Raw genomic sequence first — 21708 nt, forward strand, 5'->3', positions numbered from 1 at the left:
GCTTCTGTTGGGCTAGTGCTGTGACTTTTTGCTATGGTGTGAGGGGGCACAGTTACCACATTTGCTCCTGTGAAGGGGGCACTAACTATATGGGCATGGTGTGTTGGGGCACTGTGAATAGGTTCGTTACTGTGTGGAGGCATCGTTATTGATACAATAGTGATCTCTAGGGAACAATAGGACATGTATTATGTTTGTGATAAGATGATGGACAAAATGTTGACGAGAGAAACCTAAAATGTTAGTGCTGCTAAATCTGAGAGACAAGTCCTTGCTGGATGTGGGAGTCGCTAAAGTTACAGTAAGAGCTGAGCTCACAATTCTGCGATCCAAACTAGATATTTATTCCCTGAGCTTGGTTCTATTCTCCTGTACTAAGCTAGGTGCTGGTGCTGTTTATATGTATATTGGCCTCTGGACTTCTTGCTCCCAAAGTAGGGTGTCTGTTAAAATTTCAATCACACCCGTGTAGATATGTAACATTTCAATCTCCTCCTTGTATATACATAAAGTCGTACAGTAAAAGTCTCTAAATGGGATCTGGTTGCAGGATTCTGAGCTTGTGAGTCACACCCTCAGCGGTCTTGCAGTAACCGTTCCTTGGAAAGCTGGGTGGCTCAATCTGGTGCTCAGTGTTAGTCTCGGCTGTGGATTAGGTGATGCATGTAGGCCAGCTGCTTGGATAGCGTCCAGTAACTGAATAAATGGCTAATCCCCAGTTTACTCAGGGCTGGTTATACTTTCTCCTGTAAGAGTATAACCTGTGCCTGACCCTGTATCCTCTCTGATCTGGAACTCAGAACCTGTACTTGAACTCTGTGTCCTGCTTGATATGGAACCCCAACATGATCCAGAACCCAATATCCTGCCTCATAAAGAGCCCTGAAACCAGTATCCTGCCTGGTCCGGAAGCCAAATCTGTATCTGTGCTTGTCCCCTGTAGAGGTCAGAGAAAGAATTATGTGGAGACGCAGATCTGAGAAAGGAACAGAAACATTTCTGCTGCGCTAAAGATCCCCAAAAATGTAACAGTCTTCACTATTGGGAAATAAGTGAAACTGAAACAAGCAGGAATCCAATGAGAGCTTCGCCACCACCAAACTAATCAGGAGAGGGAGGACCTGGCCCGATGGTCGTCCCCTCTGGCTCCATAGACTGATCAAGGATGAGGGAAAGTGTCATGGAGAAAACTACAGAGATATTTGTAATAAAAACCAAGATCCTTTCAGCTTCCATCACTCATATACAGGGGCGGACCCATGAGGCGAGCAGAGAAAGTCACCTCGGGCGGCAGCCCTGCTGCATTACAGAGGGGGCGGCATCTCGCTGCACCTCCCCCCACCTCCGTAAAATACTGCCTGGCTGCGACCCAGGAACACCCAATCCCGTGTGGCCAGTGCATTTACTCCCCATGGATCTGTCTTCTTCCTGGCCCAAACGCACCCATTATGACATCACGTGGTGCCGCGGGGAGAAGAAACCGAAGGGAGAAGAAGCGAAAGGTGAGCATAGGGGTTTCTTTCAAAGGAGCCTTGCAATGGACATTACATTACAGGGAGACACTGGAGGGGACATTACATTAAAGGGGGACTCCACTAGATAATGCATTCAAGGGGGGCTCAGCTGTACACATTACATTAATGGGGGACTCTGAGGGGGACCTTTCATTAAAGGAGGGTACTGGAGTGGATATCACATTAAAGGGGGGCTCAGATCTGTCAGTAACGATTCCTGGTTACTTCCCTCTGGAGTTTAAACATTCACTAAAAGGAAAAAATATTTTTGTGTTGTATAAAAGATGCATGTTATAAATTGTGCATTGTGATATAATGATATATGTACAGCCGGTATAACCTGGGGATCTCCTGTATATAATGATATATGTACAGCTGGTATAACCTGGGGATCTCCTGTATATAATGATATATGTACAGCTGGTATAACCTGGGGATCTCCTGTATATAATGATATATGTACAGCCGGTATAACCTGGGGATCTCCTGTATATAATGATATATGTACAGCCGGTATAACCTGGGGATTTCCTGTATATAATGATATATGTACAGCCGGTATAACCTGGGTATCTCCTGTATATAATGATATATGTACAGCTGGTATAACCTGGGGATTTCCTGTGTATAATGATATATGTACAGCCGGTATAACCTGGGGATCTCCTGTATATAATGATATATGTACAGCCGGTATAACCTGGGGATCTCCTGTATATAATGATATATGTACAGCTGGTATAACCTGGGGATCTCCTGTATATAGTGATATATGTACAGCTGGTATAACCTGGGGATCTCCTGTATATAATGATATATGTACAGCCGGTATAACCTGGGGATCTCCTGTATATAATGATATATGTACAGCCGGTATAACCTGGGGATCTCCTTTATATAATGATATATGTACAGCCGGTATAACCTGGGGATCTCCTGTATATAATGATATATGTACAGCTGGTGTAACCTGGGGATCTCCTGTATATAATAATGATATATGTACAGCCGGTATAACCTGGGGATCTCCTGTATATAATGATATATGTACAGCCGGTATAACCTGGGGATCTCCTGTATATAATGATATATGTACAGCCGGTATATCCTGGGGATCTCCTGTATATAATGATATATGTACAGCCGGTATAACCTGGGGATCTCCTGTATATAATGATATATGTACAGCTGGTATAACCTGGGGATTTCCTGTATATAATGATATATGTACAGCCGGTATAACCTGGGGATCTCCTGTATATAATGATATATGTACAGCCGGTATAACCTGGGGATCTCCTGTATATAATGATATATGTACAGCTGGTATAACCTGGGGATTTCCTGTATATAATGATATATGTACAGCTGGTATAACCTGGGGATCTCCTGTATATAATGATATATGTACAGCCGCTATAACCTGGGGATCTCCTGTATATAATGATATATGTACAGCCGGTATAACCTGGGGATCTCCTGTATATAATGATATATGTACAGCCGCTATAACCTGGGGATCTCCTGTATATAATGATATACACTCACCGGCCACTTTATTAGGTACACCATGCTAGTAACGGGTTGGACCCCCTTTTGCCTTCAGAACTGCCTCAATTCTTCGTGGCATAGATTCAACAAGGTGCTGGAAGCATTCCTCAGAGATTTTGGTCCATATTGACATGATGGCATCACACAGTTGCTGCAGATTTGTCGGCTGCACATCCATGATGCGAATCTCCCGTTCCACCACATCCCAAAGATGCTCTATTGGATTGAGATCTGGTGACTGTGGAGGCCATTTGAGTACAGTGACCTCATTGTCATGTTCAAGAAACCAGTCTGAGATGCTTCCAGCTTTATGACATGGCGCATTATCCTGCTGAAAGTAGCCATCAGATGTTACAGGGTACATTGTACTCATAAAGGGATGGACATGGTCAGCAACAATACTCAGGTAGGCTGTGGCATTGCAACGATGCTCAATTGGTACCAAGGGGCCCAAAGAGTGCCAAGAAAATATTCCTCACACCATGACACCACCACCACCAGCCTGAACCGTTGATACAAGGCAGGATGGATCCATGCTTTCATGTTGTTGACGCCAAATTCTGACCCTACCATCCGAATGTCGCAGCAGAAATCGAGACTCATCAGACCAGGCAACGTTTTTCCAATCTTCTACTGTGCAATTTCGATGAGCTTGTGCAAATTGTAGCCTCAGTTTCCTGTTCTTAGCTGAAAGGAGTGGCACCCGGTGTGGTCTTCTGCTGCTGTAGCCCATCTGCCTCAAAGTTCGACGTACTGTGCGTTCAGAGATGCTCTTCTGCCTACCTGGGTTGTAACGGTTGGCGATTTGAGTCACTGTTGCCTTTCTATCAGCTCGAACCAGTCTGCCCATTCTCCTCTGACCTCTGGCATCAACAAGGCATTTCCGCCCACAGAACTGCCGCTCACTGGATGTTTTTTCTTTTTCGGACCATTCTCTGTAAACCCTAGAGATGGTTGTGCGTGAAAATCCCAGTAGATCAGCAGTTTCTGAAATACTCAGACCAGCCCTTCTGGCACCAACAACCATGCCACGTTCACAGGCCACAAATCACCTTTCTTCCCCATACTGATGATCGGTTTGAACTGCAGGAGATTGTCTTGACCATGTCTACATGCCTAAATGCACTGAGTTGCCGCCATGTGATTGGCTGATTAGAAATTAAGTGTTAACAAGCAGTTGGACAGGTGTACCTAATAAAGTGGCCGGTGAGTGTATGTACAGCCGGTATAACCTGGGGATCTCCTGTATATAATGATATATGTACAGCCGGTATAACCTGGGGATCTCCTGTATATAATGATATATGTACAGCCGGTATAACCTGGGGATCTCCTGTATATAATGATATATGTACAGCCGGTATAACCTGGGGATCTCCTGTATATAATGATATATGTACAGCCGGTATAACCTGGGGATCTCCTGTATATAATGATGTATGTACAGCCGGTATAACCTGGGGATCACCTGTATATAATGATATATGTACAGCTGGTATAACCTGGGGATCTCCTGTATATAGTGATATATGTACAGCCGGTATAACCTGGGGATCTCCTGTATATAATGATATATGTACAGCCGGTATAACCTGGGGATCTCCTGTATATAGTGATATATGTGCAGCTGGTATAACTTGGGGATTTCCTGTATATAATGATATATGTACAGCTGGTATAACCTGGGGTTCTCCTATATATAATGATACATGTACAGCCGGTATAACCTGGGGATCTCCAGTATATAATGATATATGTACAGCCGGTATAACCTGGGGATCTCCTGTATATAATGATATATGTACAGCCGGTATAACCTGGGGATCTCCTGTATATAATGATATATGTACAGCCGGTATAACCTGGGGATCTCCTGTAGATAATGATATATGTACAGCCGGTATAACCTGGGGATTTCCTGTATATAATGATATATGTACAGCCGGTATAACCTGGGGATCTCCTGTATATAATGATATATGTACAGCTGGTATAACCTGGGGATCTCCTGTATATAATAATGATATATGTACAGCCGGTATAACCTGGGGATCTCCTGTATATAATGATATATGTACAGCCGGTATAACCTGGGGATCTCCTGTATATAATGATATATGTACAGCCGGTATATCCTGGGGATCTCCTGTATATAATGATATATGTACAGCCGGTATAACCTGGGGATCTCCTGTATATAATGATATATGTACAGCTGGTATAACCTGGGGATTTCCTGTATATAATGATATATGTACAGCTGGTATAACCTGGGGATCTCCTGTATATAATGATATATGTACAGCCGCTATAACCTGGGGATCTCCTGTATATAATGATATATGTACAGCCGGTATAACCTGGGGATCTCCTGTATATAATGATATATGTACAGCCGGTATAACCTGGGGATCTCCTGTATATAATGATATATGTACAGCTGGTATAACCTGGGGATCTCCTGTATATAATGATATATGTACAGCCGGTATAACCTGGGGATCTCCTGTATATAGTGATATATGTGCAGCTGGTATAACCTGGGGATTTCCTGTATATAATGATATATGTACAGCTGGTATAACCTGGGGTTCTCCTATATATAATGATACATGTACAGCCGGTATAACCGGGGGATCTCCAGTATATAATGATATATGTACAGCCGGTATAACCTGGGGATCTCCTGTATATAATGATATATGTACAGCCGGTATAACCTGGGGATCTCCTGTATATAATGATATATGTACAGCCGGTATAACCTGGGGATCTCCTGTATATAATGATATATGTACAGCCGGTATAACCTGGGGATCTCCTGTATATAATGATATATGTACAGCCGGTATAACCTGGGGATCTCCTGTATATAATGATATATGTACAGCTGGTATAACCTGGGGTTCTCCTATATATAATGATACATATGCTTCTGGTATAACATTAATGGTCATTACCCTAGAGGGGGGGCTCTTTGGTTGACATTTTATTAATGAGTAGCGGCTGCATTCCCCTCCCTAGGCTTATACTCCATTTATCTTTTTGCTTGTGGTATAATTAGGGCCTCGGCTTATACTCGGGTATGTGATGTATGTACATTATTTTCCTCAAAGTGAAAAAGCCAAAGACCAGGTGTAATATAATGTCCCCTTTCTGTATCCCCTTTTTTTATAGACAGACAACAGTAAAAGAAACACTTCAATTGGGGGGGGGGGGGGTAGCTGCAGGAAAGAGGTAGCTGCCGGAAAGGGACAGCTACAGAAGGGGCAGCTGCAGGAAAGGGACAGCTACAGAGGGGCAGCTGCAGGAAAGGGACAGCTACAGAGGGGGCAGCTGCAGGAAAGGGGCAGCTGCAGAAAAGGGACAGCTACAGAAGGGGCAGCTGCAGGAAAGGGACAGCTACAGAGGAGGCAGCTGCCGGAAAGGGACAGCTACAGGGGGGGCAGCTGCGGCAAAGGGGCAGCTGTGGGAAAGGTACAGCTGTAGGAAAGGGGAAGCTGCAGGAAAGGGGCATTTTAGACTGAGAGCTGCAGGAAATGGCACGTTATATGGGCGCGGGGGCAGGTGCCACCGGCTTTTCTACCAATTCTGTGATCCATGGGTTCCCCTACTGATTATTATTATTACTAAGCCCAGTATATAACTCTCTGACCGTTCCGGGGGGCTGGGGTAATGGGGGGCATTTTTTTTAAATCGCCTTAGGCAGCAGAGAGGCCGGGAACACCCCTGCTCATATAGAATTGCTGGCAACTTATCTGGCAAACGGGGCACAGTGTAGAGCAGGTAATGACTGTGGTGCAGCATAAGACTAGTCTTCTCCATGTCTGCAGTGTCGGAGCCGGGGACACATCAATGACTCCCCCAGCCTATCGGCGCTGACCACAGTTGGGCGTCTGTTCCTTATGAAATAGATTTACTGGTTTGGCTTCTATCTAGAAGAATTAGACTCAGGAAAACAATATAATGACAGGCCGCCTCCTCCAGGCTGAGATGTTATATATCTAACTCGTGTGCATGCGTTTACTTTAACTGTTGCGTATCACGCGCATTTTTCACGCCCCATTCAAGTCTATGGAGACGCATCAAAAATGCATTGCACTCGCGAGCATTGCAAGTGCAAAACGAGTGCAATGCGTTTTTCACACATCAGTTGCAATAGAAGAGATGGAGCTCAGTCCTGAGTCATTTTCACGCGCCTTATCTGCGCATGAAAAACACATTGAAACTGCATTGAAAACGTGCAGGAAAAACTGAGACACTGACTCTGACTAAAAACTGATTGAACTCTGATGAAAACACTTACCAAACCCTGATCGCTCCCGGAACAGACTCTGACGTGATCTGTAACGCAAGTGTGGAAGAGACCTTAGGGTGATGTCAAGCGTTCAGTTTTTCAGATGCAGTTTTTGATGCCCAAACCAGGAATAGAGTAAGTAGGAGGAGGAGCAGCACCTTTCAATTATTTGTCTCACCCATCATGATGCACACCTGCTTTTGGCTTCAAAAACTGCATTTGAAAATCTGAACGTGTGCCATCACCCTCAGACCGTCGCCTGTCCCTCCACCCAGAACCACCAGCAGGAGACATGATAGTAAATATACTGATAACAAAGGGGACAATATCCTCTTATTATCCGTCCATCCATCAGGGTTATGTCTCCTCCAGCTACTTATTGTGAGGTCAGGAGGAAACTTCATGTGACTGGATCCTTCACCTTCTCTGGTCCTTCCTCCCAGGTCTCATCATCACTTGTATCACATACGTACATTTTTATGTGTTATTCTGGTAAATGCTCTGGTCTTTCCCCTCAGATCCCAGTCTCCCGCTGCTCAGGTCCGTGTTTACCCGGAAGCAGGAAAAAGCCAAGAGAAACCATTCACATCTGCTGCTATGACTGCATCCCATGTTCAGAGGGAGAGATCTCCAATATAACAGGTACATGGTAGTAGGAGTAGTAGGAAACAACAAAGGACTAAGTGCTATAGCAGAGCCCTAACAGGTGGGGAAGAAGAGGTTAATGTATTTTATATGAGACCAGATAGATCTGAGTTGTGGCCCATAGAGACAACCCCCCTTTCTATCTTGTGTGACAGTTTTGTATGAGTAAGAAATGTTCTACATGCGCTGCACCTCCAGCTTTTCCGAGCTGCACCGCGGTCTAGCACCATCCACCAAAGTCCAACAAATATGGAGAAAAAAGTTTTATCTGCCGGAGCTCTTGATGTAACGTGCCGTCTCTTCTCCATGGTCTTTCCAAGGTTGGTCCAACTTTATTTAAGGTTTCAGCACAGCCAGAAGGTTTTCCTCCGGAATAATCCACCAATCAGACACAAAACGCTATTGGTCGCTTTCCTCCAGTATCACTAGTGTTCTCCACCAGTTACTAGATAGAGGGAATTCACACAAACACAGTGCAGGACCTTCTAGTAATCCAAAAATATTTTATCAAAAAACACATAAAAGTGAAGATAAAAATGTGCATATACAGTGTGTTACTGAAGACGCCAGTTTCATGTGCCAGACCCTGGGTGTCACCACAGAACATCTTCCTGACGTGTGAAAGGGTCATGTGGTAGGATCTATCCAGTCACGTCTTTCCAAGTGTTCCTACAATGGCAGGATGGGCAGGATATTTGTTTCATCCTATGTATCCTACCTATAACAAGGTGAATGTTTGCCCTCTAGTGGCTGTAGCCTGGTACCTGACTGGTTATATGTGATAGATGGTCGGACCTTCCTTTCGGGGCTGGGCGCATGTGTGGTGGAGGTTTTGCTTCGGCCACTTGGGCGAGATATTTAGCAATTTCCTGAATTCTGGGCTCTGGTCCTGGCAGTTTCTCACGAGGTTTCGGAACACCTCAGTGTAACACCCGCTGTTGGGGTGAGCTCTGTTTGTGGTTTTTATCCTGCTTGCATGACCGCAGCAATTAAATTGGCTTCTGAGGGTCTCTCCCACACTATTGCCTCTCGAAGCTTCGGGAGGCACCAATCACTTCAATGGCGGGGGGCAGGGCCTGTAAGATTCTGTCTGTGACAGGATCTTGCAGTCACAGTGTCAGCTTATGGATAGGCTGACTGAGCTAATAGCCAACCATACTTCAGTGTTGCAGGGTATTATCATGAGCAAGCAATCAGATGATTGCTATTCCATGTCCCATGGTGGAACTAATAAAAATGTTTTAAAAAATTTAATTAAATGAAAAATTAATTATTATTTTGCCAAAAATGTCCATAAGGCCCCATTATTGTGGACATTTAATGTGAAAAGTCAAAATCACAACACAATCCCCACACATATTGTATCACCGTCTGCAATGTCCCATAGAATAAAAAGAAATCATTATTAAACATTGTTAAAAAAAAACCTGTTAAAATCCATCCAAAAGTTACCTACAAAATTTTTACCTATTTTATACAAAAAAATGCAATAAAAAGTAAAAACACATCTACACCTCGGGGCGGAGCCTGACCGCGCTGCATGGCGGACGTCTGAGCGTTGAGCTCCCGCTTACAAACATAGATCCACGGATATTTCGCGGCTTGTATCCTCGCAAAATGGGGAAAAATAATAAAGAAAAGGGGCTAGACCATATGGGAACCCCCCGAAACAAGAAAAACCAGGGAGATCTGGACAAATACCTGAGAAAGAAGATGTTAACGCCGCCAGCACGACTCCGCAAAATGGCGCCCGAGCCACCTCCGGAATCTGACTGCCAGGAAGATTCAGACGCCGACAGTCTAGTTGATGCAGAATCTGTCGCGACCTCGCTGGACACAGCTCCTCTGTCCAAGCCGATACTGCAAAAGGTATTAGAGAAAGCCTTGGCTCCGGTAATAAAAGAACTGGCAGGGAATACGGGAGGAGATAAAATCAGTGGAACATAGTACGGCATTAGCACATGGCATATCAACACAAGCAGACGGCCTGAATATGGCCCTGATGCAAATCGAGGACCAAGAGAACAGAAGCAGGCGCAAGAATATTAGATTTAAAGGCTTGCCAGAGACTATCCCCCATGAAAAGCTGTCGGAGACAGCGTTAACGATTTTTACAAACCTGCTAAATGAAGAGAAGGCTCAACGCATTATTATAGAAAGGATCCACAGATCCCTAAAGCCTCCACCGAGGCCGGACGAACCTCCCAGGGACGTCATTTGCGGTCTCCTGAGCTATAGAGACACAGCAGAAATATTAAGGGCAGCGAGAGAAGCTAAGGAGATTGAATTCAATGACACCAGCATAGCCCTATTCCAAGATCTAGCTCCATCCACACTATACAAGAGGAGGCTGCTGAAACCTTTAACAGATTATCTGAAGAACCAAAGAATAATGTTTAGATGGTTATTCCCATGTGGACTAAGCTTCATCAAGCAAGGTAGAAGATGCACAGTGAAAGTTCCAGCTGACCTGCAGAAAGTATGGGATATTCTGGACATACAACCATTGGAAATTTCATCCTGGTTGCCTGTAACTGAACAGCATCTGGATTTCCCTAACTTGCCAGTGATCGAAGCTTGGTCAACGGTCATGAAGAACAAGTCTCCCCGGTCCAGGAAGGGCAAGTGAGCGGATTCCTTTGCAACCATACGAGACTTTCCTCTTTACTAAGCAAGTTAAGCAAAGTTACCGATTTTGATGGGTTACATAACCCTATGTGTAGTTCAGAAACATCACACTTTCACAATTGAACAGAAAACATACCACTCCAAATTAAGTAAGCCACTACCCCCCCATCCACCATCACACCGATAGATTACCCCCATTAAATCCTAAATCATATCAATAATAATAAGTAGGAATCGATATGAGTCTCCAAAACACCCACTTATTGGGTCAATTTATTATTTATATAGGTGGATAGATGTTTGTAACTCCGATCAGGACACCTACCACCCCCCCACCCCCCCCCAGAACTAACCAACATCTCACTAACACACGAATAATCATAGTCCTTAAAGTCTGAGCCAATCACCTTTACCACTATACATACTCTTTGAGTCAACATGAGGTGTTATATGGTTAAAGAGTCATCATATAAATGCATTTGGAACAAACTTCAGTCATCTGTTTACTATGTACTCTCTTACAAAAATGCATCAGAGGAAGTACAAGGATTCAATATTTTAACTGTTACCATGTTTTGGTTTTATGTTTTAGTTGTAATCTCACTCACAGTACAACTATGTGAACTTTGCTTGGTCTTACGAATTGAGCCGGACTAATGAGTACTATAAAAGTGACCACGTTTAATGTCAGAGGCATAAATATACCGAGAAAAAGAGCCCAGATTTTGACCTTGTTAAAACAATCACGGTCAGACATATGTTTTTTACAGGAGACCCATTTTAAGCATGGATTGTCACCAAAGTTCCCTAAATTTAGCTTTAGTCATTGCTACCATAGCACATATGCTAAAGCAGCAAGAGGAGTTAGTATCCTCATTTCCAAAAAACTACCTTTTACGCACTCTTTAACATGGGCAGATCCTGAAGGTAGGTGCGTACTAGTCAAAGGTAAAATTGGCTCTACTCCTATAACGCTGGTATCACTGTACGCTCCCAACAAGGGACAGTCTGTGTGGCTAAGAGGTCTACTAAGCAAAATTCACGATCTGGCTGAAGGCATTAGAATTGTGGGAGGTGATTTAAACCAAGCTTTGCATCCAGCCCTAGACAGTTCTACAGGTACATCTTCACACTCGCAAAAATCCTTAAGCATAGCACACAAAGCTCTGAACAATGAGGATTTAGTGGATACATGGAGAACGCTTAACCCGAACACTAGTGATTACTCTCACTTTTCAGCGGTGCACCGATCTTACCAAAGGCTAGACTATATATTTTGCTCGGATTCGTATATTGAAGCAATCAAATCAGCTAGCATAGGCCCACAGACATTGTCAGATCATGCCCCAGTATCAGCATCCTTCTCTTTAAAAGAAACATCTTACAACTCATATACATGGCGTCTGAATGAAACACTCCTAGACTCATCAGAAACAGTAGATAGATTCAGCAAGAGAATCACTACCTTCTTTACCGAAAATAATATATCTGACACTTCGCATACCATCAATTGGGAAACACATAAGGGCGTTATAGGAGGGGAATTAAGAGAGCTCGGAGCTAGACTTAAAAAGAAAAGTACTGCCAAATTAAATGAACTACTATTAAAAATTTCAGCTATAGAAACTCTGAGTAAACAATCAAAAATGATAGCCCATCTGGAACAACTTGAGCGATTAAGGAATGAAGTACCAAATCATCTTAATATTAAGTCAGCCAAACAATACCAATATTCAAAATTTAAATACTATGCCCATGGAGACAAAGGCAATAAGCTTATGTCACACTTATTGAAAAAAGAGAGGGATTCCGCACATATTTCTAGTATTATCAACTCCAGTAATAATAAAGTCACCAAAACACCAGATATAGCAGAAACTTTTAGAACATTTTATTCAGACCTTTACAACATTAAAAAACCCACTCAGGATAATTCACTTAATACCCAACAACACATAAAACTATTTCTAGACAAATTGTCTCTTCCTAATTTAGATGATGCAGCACAGAAGACATTATTAAATCCAATAACCAATAAGGAATTGTCAGACATCATCAATTCCCTTCCCGCGGGTAAAAGCCCAGGCCCAGATGGCTTACCATCAGGGTATTACAAGACATTCTCTAAAGTTTTACTCCCACATATGGTTGAATGGTGTAACGCACTACTAACTGGAGGCTCACTACCCCAACAAGCTTTAATAGCCAATATAACAATATTACCCAAACCTGGGAAAGACTTGGAGAGGTGTGGAAGCTACAGACTAATTTCTCTACTTAACGTAGATGTTAAGATCTGGGCGAAATTACTAGCGATGCGGTTAAGGCCACATATCCCTGGATTGATCAACCCAGAGCAAACTGGGTTTGTACAAGGTAGAGAGGGAAATCATAATTCGGCAAGAGCAATCCAAGCTATATATGATGCTAAGTCCAAACAAATCCCCCTGATCCTCTTGGGTACGGACGCGGAAAAAGCATTTGACAGGGTGGACTGGACCTTTTTAACAGTCATCCTGTCAAGCTTTGGAATCCCGTCGCAATTTATATCCGCGATTATGACATTATACCACCAACCTAGTGCACGCATAAGAGCTAATGGATTCCTATCCAAGCCCTTTGCAATAGCAAATGGTACGCGACAAGGATGCCCCCTCTCCCCAACTTTATTTATTTTAGTCATGGAGACTTTGCTTCAAGCCATTAGATTAAACCCCAACATAGAGGGTCTGAGAATAGGCAAGGAGACTCATCTTAATGCAGCTTTTGCAGATGACCTTTTACTATTTCTAACTAACCCATCCAAAGCTTTCCCACATATTATAGAATTATTCTCAGAGTTTGGTCATCTTTCAAATTTTAAAGTAAACTTGACAAAGTCGGAAGCCTTGAATATTTCTCTCCCGCAGACAACAATTGACCATCTAAAAACGACCTACCCATTCAAGTGGCAACCCTCCAAAATTAAATATTTAGGGATTTATTTGACTAATACATATACCTCCCTTTATAAAGAAAATCATATACCTATGCTATCCCAAATAACAACTACCCTAAAGGGTTTAACTCTTCCATATATCTCCTGGATGGGAAGGAAAAATCTCCTCAATACATTTATCATGCCTAAGCTGCTGTACCTGATACAAACCCTGCCGATTAACATACCTAAGTCATTTTTTCACAATATTAAATCATTATTCTCAACCTTTCTTTGGAGGGGGAAAAAATCTAGAATAGCATACGACAGGTTGAGACTTAAAAAAACATCCGGGGGGTTTGGACTTCCAGATATATATAACTAATTCAGAGCCATTCATCTCAAAAGATGGGTCCAATTACACAATAATGCACTTAATAATTTAGGTACACTGATGGAAACAAGTATTTTATCAGAAAACCATAAAGCCCAATTATGGGACATTAGAACAATAGAAAAGTGCGATAACCCAGTCACAAAAGGAATGATACACACCATTACAACATTAATGACAGAAAAGCGTTTGCTAGGCTCCCCTTCACCAATGATGCCGTGCAATCTAACACCAATTCTATTAAGACCAAAAGAAGCTAGGAACAGCTCCAATATCTGGCAATGTCTGGACAACATTACCCTTAAACAATTTCATAAAGACTCACTAGACGATATAATTAAAAATAAACTTGGGAAACACCTTTCAATCAATTTCCTACATAAAGAAGAACTTAGAAATAACCAACTTACCTTACGTAAGAAATATCCAGTGCTGCTCGACTGTACTTGGTTGGGAAAATGGCTGCGGAAAGACACTTTACCGAAAGGGGCAATTTCTATATTATATAATTATATCTTATCAACAAACCACTTAATAACCCCGGCATATATAAGAAACTGGGAAGCGGACTTAAACATATCGCTAACAACGGATCAGGTCAAACTAGTACACCAGAGGTCGCACGGTTTTTCAAAATGCATTAGAATTCAAGAAACTTCATATAAGTTGATGACTAGGTGGTATAATACACCCACAACTCTCATGCAGAAAAAGTTAATACCCGTAGACACTTGTTGGAGATGTGGTAATAACGGGGGAACATTAGCACACATTTTTTGGAGATGTCCGAAATTGCGTCTATACTGGACTAATGTCCAATCACACATAAACCAGATAACTGGGAAAACATTAATACTCAGCCCCGAATCAGTGCTTCTGTGGCTCCCAACCTCCTCATGGAAACCTTCAAAGAAGGATCTCCCCACACTTCTAGTGCAAGTAGCGAAACTAGTGATACCACCCAAATGGCTACAAAAAGAGCCCCCAACTATAAAAGAGTGGTTAGACCGAATAGACCACATATATCGCATGGAAGAGTTAGCCAGCTGGGAATTGAGAAACCATGGTGCTTTCGCCAAATTATGGGCTCCTTGGAAGAATTTTAGATACCAATAACCCTCAACAAAGGAAATATCTTATCTTATATAATACCTCAGTAGGTCACTCTTTACACTAAGGTATATAAACAATAAGGAAATGAAAAGTTTGTAAAATGGTTGAAACTGTGAGTGGGAATATTAATGTAATAATATGCTATTGTAAATGTTAAAAAATTATCTAAATATGTTCTCGTACCATCATGTTTTAGATGGTTTTATGGTTTCTTTTCGAAGCCATACTCACCTCCCCCCCCCTTCCCCACCACCCCCCCCTCCCCCCCCCCTATAATCTACTGCTTATGGCTACATAAATAAGGCGGGATATGCCTATAAGTAATACAAAACTGCTATCCCCCCCTCCTTTGCATAAGCTACATATATGCACCGAATATTTTTGAGAATATATTTGTTGGATAAGAATCTTATGCACATTTGTACCCTCATTTTTGTCTTCTGTAAAATTTTATCTGAAAAACAATAAAAAGAGTTATACAAACAAAAAAACACATGTACACCTCATTAATACGATGCAATGAGGCACAGAAACCCCAAAGTGGTATCACTGGAAAATGCATCTCATCCCACAAAAAAAAATGGCATCACATGTACAAGCTAAAGGAAAAACCAAAATTTTATAGCGACGATGAGGAAATTAAAATTCGCTCCATTCTATAGGACAAAAATGTCTTCTGCTCCGCGCTCCTTCCCCTCTGTGCCTCGCTGTGCGCCCATACAACACGGAACATCTACATGTGGGGGGTCTCTGTACTCAGGAGAAATTGCATAAAAAATTTGAGATTTATTTTCTCTTATCTTTTGGGTATGTGTCAAATTTTAGGGATAAATGATTTTATTACGGACACAATTAGACCATTCTAAATTTCACCAACAATATGAGGGATGTACTTTTGAATTTGGATGGGGGGGGATTTATAGGAATATTCTAATAATTTATTTTTCAATCTCAAAAAAATTATCCCAAAAATTTCAATTTAGAAATTTCTGGAAAAAATAATTAAAATCTATGTCCGATTTGTTTACTGTCTTATATGAATAAAAAGACTGTTAAAAAAGGATGTAATAAAGTTGAAATATGGGAAATGTTAATAAGTAACTAATTTCGGTGATAAAACTCAGTTTACTTTGCGGTTTCGTTCTATTTTTGTGTTTTGATCTTGTGTTTGGAGTGGTAATGGCTGATATTCTCCCTCCTGCCCCTTGTTACAGTAAAGGTGTTGTGTATTCTCTGTATCTTATTTTCACCACCTACTTATCTTACTTATTCATTGTGAGTTATAAACCGATGTCACTTACTTCATTTCTCTTCTGTTTTGCCCAATACTTCCAAAACCCCCACAAGCACAAGTGTGCCCCCCCCCAATATCCACACCTGTCATTCTCCTCCCCAGATTATCACCCTGTAATATGTTATGTGATATTCCTACAGATGCCGACAACTGTATACAATGTGAAAGTGATGAATGGCCGAATGAGGAGAGAGACCGATGTCTCCCCAAAGTAACAGAATACATCTCTTACCAGAATGACCCAATGGCTTCTGTATTCTCCTGTCTCTCGCTCTTCGGATGTCTTGTGACCGGCTTCATATTCACAATATTTATTTCCTACCAGGACACTCCTATTGTTAAAGCTAATAACCGGAACCTGAGTTACCTCCTCCTGGTCTCCATCTTCCTCAGCTTCCTCTCGGTCTTCTTGTTTCTTGGTCGTCCCAGTGATGTCACTTGTAGATTACGTGAAACCAGTTTTGGAGTTTTCTTCTCAGTCGCCGTCTCTTCACTTCTCGCCAAGACTGTGATGGTTTGTGTGGCTTTTAAGTCCACCAAGCCTGGAAGCCCCTGGAGAAGATGGCTGAGTGTGAAGCTGCCCTACACCATAGTGTTGTTGTGTTCATCCATACAAGTTGTCATCTGTGTTATCTGGTTGTCTATTTCTCCCCCATTCCAGGACCTGGACACTCAGTCTTCTCCTGGGAAGATCATCATTCAGTGTAATGAGGGGTCAGATATCTGCTTCTACTCCATGTTGGGTTATATGGGGCTCCTGGCAGCGGGCAGCTTTCTTCTGGCTTTCATGGTGAGGACATTACCGGACAGTTTTAATGAGGCCAAGTACATCACCTTCAGCATGCTGCTGTTCTGCAGTGTCTGGATCTCCATGATCCCGGCTTATCTGAGCACCAGAGGGAAATACATGGTGGCTGTGGAGATATTTGCTGTAATGGCGTCCAGTGCTGGACTCTTAGGTTGTGTGTTTTTCCCAAAATGTTTCATAATTTTATTCAGATCTGAAATGAACACAAAAATTGATCTGCTGAGGAAATAAAGGAAGAATAGTGATTAATTCTGCACATTACATACATATCGATAACTATATTATCATGAAATAAAAGCTTCTCTAGCAGTTTGAGTGCAAATTACATTAATATGTGATTATTATTCCATATTCTGCCTCCTAATTTCTGTATGAAGTATTGTTGTTGTAATGTAAATGGCGCACCCTTGATGTTATCAGACTTGTGCAGGGATCACTCGGAGACAAGGGATGTCAACTTATAGATCCTTTATAGAATATGGCAATGGCATCAACCGCAGATAACAATTCACCTGATACAAGGTTCCTGGTTGGATGGTGTTCGGGAAAGGATGCTCTCAGGAGGATGGAGATGAGTTGGCTGCTATGCAGTACTCCAAGGCATGCTATGGTAGGTACCTCAAAAGCCTGCAGGCCTTAGTTGTAGGCATGTGTTTGGAGAGAAGGTCTCAGACACATGTGCTCAATTCTCCATCTTAGGAAAAACTCACAGAAAAACTAAAATCCCACTGTGAGGTGGCAAGCTCATAATTAGAGATGAGCGAACACACTCGTCCGAGCTTGATGCTCGTTCGAGCATTAGCATACTCGAAACTGCTCGTTGCTCGGACGAGTATTTCGCCAGCCCGAGAAAATGGCATCTCCCGCCGTTTTGATTTTTGGCGGCCAGAAACAGAGCCAATCACAAGCCAGGAGACTCTGCACTCCACCCAGCATGACGTGGTACCCTTACACTTCGATAGCAGTAGTTGGCTGGCCAGATCAGGTGACCCTGGAATAGACTAGCCCCTGCCCGCGCTGCTCGGATCATTCTCTGTCTGGATGCCGCTAGGGAGAGAGCTGCTGCTGGTCAGGGAAAGCGTTAGGGTGTTATATTAGCTTACTGTTAGGCAGGAGTGATTCTACAAGAACCCAACAGCCCTTGTTAGGGCTAGAATAGCGTTATATATTTTATTTTATTTTTTGTTTGCTTGTGGCTGGGCTTGCTGGCTCTAGTAGTGCAGCTAGTACCATATTGTGAGGAATTTGCAGGGAGACTTGCGACCATTGTGTTTAGCTCTTAGTGATCAAAAGGGGAAAAGAGTGTGTCCTGTAAGGACGGTACCACCCATTTGTCACATAAAATTTTACTTTTATTTCTAATTAGCTTTAAAAGATAAAGGATGGATCAGAGATCATTTAACTAGAAGTGACAACAAAAATGTGTTATGTTTTCTGTATTGTGTACCCTTGGTGCTCAGAAAATAAGATACTGCCTGTAATCCAAGTGTATGCTGTATGTTACTATATAGGGCCTCCACATCTAGGCTTGCCAAGTAGGTCTCTTTGGTCACTGTAACATCCTGTAGTTTGGTGATTACATCTTTTGTATCACGTAGGTATGAGGGGAGTGAGATAACAAATGGTCGTAAAAGTTTGTCTAGATATTCGCTAATCCCCTGTGTGAGGCAATCTGTGCCCGAGACGATGGGTCTCCCGGGTATGGGCTTGACACACTTATGCACTTTTGGTAGGGCATAGAAAGTTGGTATCACTGTTTTTTTGTTAAGTAAGTATTTGTGCTTATCCTTTGAGATCATATTTTCTTGCAGAGCCTCTTATGAGGGAGAATAAGGATCTAGAATAAATGATAGGACCCGATCATTTTACTAAGGCACACCGCTATGTAGGTCATCAGACAGATAAGATATAATCTGATACTGAACCCGAACACAATGTATAATATACCCACATAAAATTTAAAATAAAATAAAATAAAATTATACACAGGCTATCAAGTTTCATGTATGTTGTCCATTATAGATGACATCTGTGACTAGATCTAATAATAAAGGGGAATCTATGGGGAACAAGAATGAAGAAGGTCCGTTATGTACATACCAGATACACCTACTGAATCCCATGCATGGGAGGCGGTTAAACATCTGTGGAAGTATGAAACTTACAATCCATCAAAGATGGATACTAATGATACTACCTACGTTCTAGCCCCCACAAAAAGAGAGCTCTGCCCCGATATGTACACACATGCCCATATGAGACCAGTGGCAGTGTCGGAGCTTCTATATCGAAGCCCCCTGCTATGCACATATATGATAGCCGCAACAGCTATCTATAATGATCATCTATATGATAGCCACAACAGCTGGCATTTAAGCTTTTGGACATACAAAGTCCAGCTTGGTCGGGGTGTGCTGTTTGGGTAGACGACTAAGTTACCTGACATGCGCATATGCAAGTACCGCAAGAGTTCGCAACCAAGTCCTTGGGCATGCGCAGTGCGGGTCCGCTGACACCTTACACATGGGCATGCGCAGTGCGGGTCCGCTGACACCTTACACACGGACATGCGCATGAGAGCGACAGGGGGATGCGCCCGAACCGCGCCTCCGGCATTTGTGACGCACAACCTCACGCGCCTGGATTGGATGAAAGGGACGAGCCCTTGGGGTTATGATTGGACGCCGACAATGGACCCACCCACCCCTCCTCCCCCATACGGATACGTCACCATGAAGAGCCTGTAAATATCGCAGCTGTGATCGGTGTGCCGCACTATAGCCCCGGTACCCCTGAGGACGCCACGTGTGTGTATAGTGCAACCCACCCACACGCAAAAGCCCTCAACATCCACATCTCCAGATTACTTAGCCTGGAGATGCTGCCCTATAGGCTGGTGTAGACCGAGGCCTTTCGCAATCTCATGGCGGTGGCCGCCCCTCGGTATTCGGTCCCCAGCCGCCACTACTTTTCCCGATGTGCCGTCCCAGCCCTTCGCAAGCACGTGTCAGACAACATCATCCCTGCCCTGACCAACGCCGTTTCTGACAAGGTCCACCTGACCACGGACACGTGGACGAGTGCTGCCGGGCAGGGCCACTATATATCGCTGACGGCACATTGAGTTAACTTGGTGGAGGCTGGGACCGAGTCTGACCCTGCGGCTGGTCATATACTGCCGACGCCGAGGATGGCGGGGCCTACCTCGGTCCTGGTCTCTCAGGCCTACTATGCCTCCTCCTCCTCCCACCCCTCCTCCACCTCCTCCTCAGAATTACCATCCGTGGGCATGGCGCCATCAGTCAGTAGCTCTAGGCACAGCAGCTGAGCCTAGGCGATAAAAGGCACACCACCCAAGAGCTATTACAGGGCATCACGGCGCAGACTGATCTGTGGCTGGCACCGCTGAACCTGAAGCCAGGCATGGTTGTGTGTGACAACGGCCGTAACCTGGTGGCGGCTCTGCAACTCGGCAGACTGACACATGTGCCATGCTTGGCCCATGTGTTAAATCTCATTGTTCAGCGGTTCCTCAAGACATACCCCAATCTGTCTGATTTTCTCACGAAGATGCGCCGCATCTGTGCGCATTTCAGGAAGTCCAGCACAGATGCTGCCACTCTCAGGGCAGCGCAGCGGCGCCTCCAACTGCCCGCTCACCGACTGTTGTGCGACGTGCCCACGAGGTGGAATTCAACATTAACCATGTTATCCAGAGTTTACCAGCAGCGCAGAGCGATTGTAGACTGCCAGATGTCAACTTCCACCAGAACTGGTAGTCAGGTCAGTCAGCTTCCTCAAGTCTACAATGAGGAGTGGACGTGGATGTCTGATATCTGTCAGGTGCTGAGTAACTTTGAGGAGTCAACACAGATGGGCAGTGGCGATGCCGCCATCATCAGCCTCACCATCCCGCTGCTTGGCCTGTTGAAAAACTCTCTGGTCAGCATGAAGTCGGAAGCTTTGCGCTCTTCACAAGAGACGGGGGAAGAAGATTTCCTTGTTTCCCTCAGGTCTGTTTCTCAGCGCATATCGGAGGAGGTGGAGGAGGATGAGGAGGAAGAGGAGGAGAATGTTGGCGAGACAGAAGAGGGGACCATTGTTCAGTCCTTCACTGTTCAGCGTGTATGGGCAGAAGAAGAGGAGTTGGAGGAGGAGGAAATGGAGAGTCAGGCCAGTGAGGGGAGTTAATTCTTGCGCGTTGGTACTTTGGCGCATATGGCAGATTTCGTGCTAGGCTGCCTATCCCGTGACCCTCGCACTCAAAGAATTTATTCCAGCACCGATAATCGGGTATTCACTCTCCTGGACCCACGGTACAAGCAAAATCTTTCCACTCTCATCCCTGGAGAGGAAAGGAGTGTGAGAATGCATGAATACCAGCAGGCCCTGGTGCACAAGCTGAAACAGTATTTCCCTTCTGACAGCGCTAGCGGCAGAGGGCGTACTTCTGCGGGACAAGTAGCGAGGGAGAGTAGGCGAGCAGGCAGCTTGTCCAGCACTGGCAGGGGTACACTTTACAAGGCCTTTGCCAGTTTTATGTCACC

At 43.7% G+C, this 21708-nt stretch overlaps 1 protein-coding gene across 1 annotated transcript; it reads left to right on the forward strand.

Moving 5' to 3' along the window:
* Positions 1–238: 238 nt before the first annotated feature.
* On the forward strand, positions 239–17392 carry LOC140133716 (vomeronasal type-2 receptor 26-like). Its single transcript, XM_072154309.1, has 3 exons — positions 239–301; positions 7881–8004; positions 16494–17392. Exons 1-3 carry the CDS (start codon positions 239–241, stop codon positions 17390–17392), a joined length of 1086 nt encoding a protein of 361 aa, XP_072010410.1.
* Positions 17393–21708: the final 4316 nt, after the last annotated feature.

The sequence above is a fragment of the Engystomops pustulosus genome, chromosome 1, assembly GCF_040894005.1.
Source record: "Engystomops pustulosus chromosome 1, aEngPut4.maternal, whole genome shotgun sequence".
In the NCBI taxonomy this organism is placed as follows: domain Eukaryota; kingdom Metazoa; phylum Chordata; class Amphibia; order Anura; family Leptodactylidae; genus Engystomops; species Engystomops pustulosus.